Genomic DNA, 4,507 nt, shown 5'->3' on the forward strand with positions numbered 1-4,507 from the left:
TCCGGGTCACCCCTCTCTGGCGGTGTCCTGCTCCGGGTCACCCCTCTCTGGCGGTGTCCTGCTCCGGGTCACCCCTCTCTGGCGGTGTCCTGCTCTGGGTCACCCCTCTCTGGCTTCTTTCTTTGGTGCTGCCTACGCCTGCTGTTTTGGGTGGGGTTCACGTTTATTATGAGCAGAGGTTTTGTCTGTGTTATTAGTAGTTAATCCCCGTGTCTAGAGCAAGACTACACAGTTAGTAGGAGCTACGCTGACATTAGCTTAGCTTCTGTTTGGCTTCCATGATGAACACCACAGCCAAAGCAACCTGCAGAAGTCAGGCTTTATTTGGGTTTCTGGTTCCAGAGGATCCAAGTCTGTGATGACAGAGGGAGTAGGAAGCAGGCACAGGACACTGAGGGCAGGAGCTGGGGGCTCATGTCTTACACCACAGTCACAAAGCAGAGTGCACACTGGGGATAGAGAGAACATAAACCCAAAGTGATGGCAGACCACCCTGCTAAATACTCCTAGTCGGCTCCACCAGCGAGGGGCCAAGTTTTTAAATATCTGGGCCTATGGAGGCTGTTCCCGTTCAAATCCCCACAGCTAAGACGGGCTTGTTTGGCAAGTTAAGTGTATTAAGTGTGTCCAGCTGATAGGTTTATTAGAATGTGTCTTCATTATAAGCTTTTTCTGTCTCAGTTGACTTTTTTTTTCTTTCTTTTTTTAAAAAAAGATTTATTTATTTATTTATTTATTTATTTATTTATTTATTTAATGTATTAGTGCTCTATCTGCATTACACCTGCGTACCAGAAGAGGGCATCGGATTCCATCACAGATGGTTGTGAGTCACCATGTGGTTGCTGGGAACTGAATTCAGGACCTCTGGAAGAGCAGTCAGTGCTCTTAACCACTGAACCATCTCTCCAGCCCCTCCCTCCCTCCCTCCCTCCCTTCCTTCCTTCCTTCCTTCCTTTTGTTTTCAAAAATAGACATTCTTTTAAACTTTTTTTTTTTTTAAATTATGTGTGTCTGTGTGGGACTGCACATGTTGTGTGTCTGCAGAATAAAGAAGTCATAGGACCCTCTGAAACGAGTTACAGGTGCTTGTAAGTTGCCAGTGTGGGTGCTGGGAACTGAACTCTGGTCCTCTGCAAGAGGAGCGTGTGTTCTCAATTGCCGAGCCATCTCTCCAGACCCTTGGTTGATATTTTCTTCTTTGATTTCCATTCACAGACCTATTTTCAGTTTCTCTCTCCTATCCCCTGTTCTTGGGGTTCTAACACCCACTCTTCTAACCCGTTTTCTAACCTCCTGTCAGCTATGTATGTGTGTTCCTGAAAGGTGCAGTGGTTTATGCATGTTCCTGGGGCATCCCCAGGACCTTTGTGGAAAAAAAAATCACCATGTGAAGTGCATTAAGAGCAGTTATCATTAGTGTTACCTCCTGTCATTTGTGAGCATATAAAATCCAAGCATTTAGTGGCTAGGAACCACCAGCTCTCTGCTCCTCCTGAGGTTCAGAGGCTCCTAAGGGACTCCCACAGGAAGGTTGTCCGCACTCTCTGACAGAGAGCCTGTATTAGACAAGGCCCCTCCATAGCCACCTAGTCTGATCCAGAATGGGAAGGAGAAAGGCTCCGCCTTGCTCCCACGCAGACAGCCTCACAGGAGACTCAAGGGTATCCTGGCGGCCGTGGGACAGTTCAGAATCTGGTTCAAAACAGGCACACGCACAGGGGATCCGACGTGCAGACTTGTCTCGTGGTTCCTCCGCGTGTCTCTTTGTGTTTTTATTCTTTCCCAAGTGCCCTTTACCTGTGTTGGGAACTGGTCCAGCAAATTTCAACAGTCAAGTTCTCGGCTGGCCTCTGACTGCTCATGTCCCTTCAACATGTCTCTTCTTGTGTTGGCCCAGCCTCCTGAGAGTCCTCCTTATCTAACTGTATTGTATTGTATTGTATTGTATTATTTGTTTGTTTATTTACTTATTTATTTATTGTTTCCAGATTGGAGCCTCTCTCTTTGCCAGTAACATTGGAAGTGGTCACTTTGTGGGGCTGGCAGGCACAGGAGCAGCCGCAGGCATTGCCATGGGTGGCTTCGAATGGAACGTGAGTAGCATTTGAGTCACTGTGTCCCTGGGGTAGAAGGAGTGCCTTTTTCATCACTATAATGAAATGTTGGAGGCAGGTTAACCAAGGAAAAGATTCTTATTTAGTCAGTGGGGTTGAAGGCTGACATTTGAGCAACACTGTACAGACTCTTGTGAGGCTCCCTCTGAGCCGTGAACCCTCAGTGTGGATGGCAAATGATGAAGGGAACGCCTCTGAGAGGACATTGTGTCACCCAAAGCAGGAAGGTGGCGGAGATAGAACCAAGACTGGCTTTTGTGAAGAATCAGCACACAAAATTTGTGAAAAATCCCCCCCACACACCAGGAGTCCTATTAGAATGACACCAGTCACTCTTTGAACTGTGCTCACAAAGACCCAAGGCTTCCCTGGGGTACTCTGCTACCTCATAAAAGGTCTACTCATTACGGACTAAGCTTCCCATATGTGAGTATAGCAGTGTTAAAAAAACAGCCAGTTCAGAGGATCTTGAGGCGTCTGAGTGGAAGTCTCAGAACCACACTGGGCACAGATGAGGGGATTCTGGCTCCAGGAGTTTGCACCTGAGCAGCATAAGCAGGAGGGTGGGGGAGGGAGAGGGGGGAGGGGAGGGGGAGGTAGTCACAGGATTCCTCCTCTTTTCCATTGGTCCTAAAAGAGGAGGCCTCTTCTAGTAATGTTGGAAGTTGGGAAATACTATTGTCTCTCCCTCTCCCTTCCTCCCTTCTTTCCCTCCCTTCTTCTCTCTCTCCTTCCATCCCTCCCTTCTCCCTTTCCCTTCATCTCCCTTCCCTCCTTTCTTCCCTCTCTCCCTCCCTCTTTCTTTCCCTCCCTCCATCCCTCTCTCCCTCCTCTCCTTCCTGCGTCCCTCTCTCCCTTCTGCCTCTTTCCCTTCATCTCCCTCCCTTCCTTTCTTCCCTCTTTTCCTCCCTCCTCCTCTTGTCTTTCTTCCCGCTCTTCCTTCCTCTCCTCTTTCCTCTCTTCCTTTTGCCTTCCCCCTTTCCTGTCCTTCTTCTCTGAGTGGTACTTTATTCCTTACTTACCAGGGATGAGATAAAAGAGAGCTCTGCACTCCAGCTGGGGTCTGGGCTGTGTGACTGATAGGCAGCATCCTGGAGTTTCTTCCACTGCTGCTCATCTGCTTTGCTGTATGCCAAGCAAGTGCTCTAGGGAATTGTCCGAAAGAAGGAAGGAAGGAAGGAAGAAAGGAAGGAAGGAGGAAGGAAAGAGGTAGGGGATTTTTCTGCAGCAGATGAGGGTCTCTTGAGAGGCAGAGATGAGCTACGGTTTCCTCTAAGCTGAATTTATCTTGTTTGGTTGTAGGCCTTGATTTTGGTGGTCGTGCTGGGCTGGATCTTTGTCCCCATTTACATCAAGGCCGGGGTAAGTAGCCATTCCTTTATCTTCTCTTGTCAGCAAACACACATGTGTGAACTTGATCCTCTTGGAGGCCACAGGGGACTGGATGGCACAAATGACAGACTAATCCGGGTCTGCTTTCATTCCCAGATTTCAAAACAGCTCCCGATTGCCTGTGGGGGCATCTAACAGTCCCACTGGCTTCATTCAGTCCTGATTCATTACACATCCACCCAGGCAGGTCCCTAAGGGGCCCCCTTAATTCCGATTCCCCTGGGGGTGTTCTTGCCTTGCACTGCTGTGCTGTCCATACACAGCTCTTTCCTTCCTCCCTAGAAGGAGACGGTTGAGGAGAGCAACTCTGTCCCTCATTGACGAGCAACATCCCCTCCTGTCTGAGCCTGCGGCTGATCAAACACAGCTAACTTCACCTCTTTAGTGGCATATATTAGCACCCCCAGGATATAAGCGTGTACACTGGAAGCTAAAGGTGGCATGGGGCAGACCCTGCAGGCTATACCTTCTGAAGGCTCACTAGTGGCTGGAGACGTGTTGGTCCCAGAAGACAACAGGCTAAGGGAATAGGGAGCAAAACAGGAGGAATTTGCAGAAGGGGACAAGCAGGATGTTTGAGAAGGCCTGCAGCTGCAATCCTTGGTAGAGCAAGGTGGCAGTCATAGTCAACCTGGACAACTTCTTTAGTGCATTGGCTAAAGGCTACCATTGTCTTATTTGCAGTAGGAGCAATAGCACACACACACACACACACACACACACACACACACACACACAGTCAGACACACAAACACAAATGTGTGTATGCATGAATGCATGCGCCTTCCCCAGGGCAAGCGTCTGCCTCCTTAGTTATGTCCAGTCATCTGTTTATTAGAAAGCATGTGCTGACTTGGCACTTTTGATGTGTTGCAACTGAGTGCTAGGGCCTCCCTACTTCTACACAGGGTTTGTGGAATTGAAATAAGCAAATGGCATCTGGCTACTGTGTGGACTCCCTGGGCTAATAGGGGTTGGCTGTGTGTGTGTGTGTGTGT

The 4,507-nt window shown here is 48.8% G+C and overlaps 1 protein-coding gene across 1 annotated transcript in view; it reads left to right on the forward strand.

Moving 5' to 3' along the window:
• The window catches only part of Slc5a1 (solute carrier family 5 member 1), a 69,599-nt gene that overhangs the window by 27,639 nt on the left and 37,453 nt on the right, over window positions 1-4,507 (forward strand). Inside the window, exons 3-4 of the mRNA XM_021210850.2 lie at window positions 1,992-2,096; window positions 3,420-3,483. Coding sequence (XP_021066509.1) covers window positions 1,992-2,096; window positions 3,420-3,483 — 169 coding nt within the window. The remainder of the gene's footprint in view (window positions 1-1,991; window positions 2,097-3,419; window positions 3,484-4,507) is intronic.

Source organism: Mus pahari, chromosome 13 (assembly GCF_900095145.1).
Source record: "Mus pahari chromosome 13, PAHARI_EIJ_v1.1, whole genome shotgun sequence".
Taxonomy (NCBI): domain Eukaryota; kingdom Metazoa; phylum Chordata; class Mammalia; order Rodentia; family Muridae; genus Mus; species Mus pahari.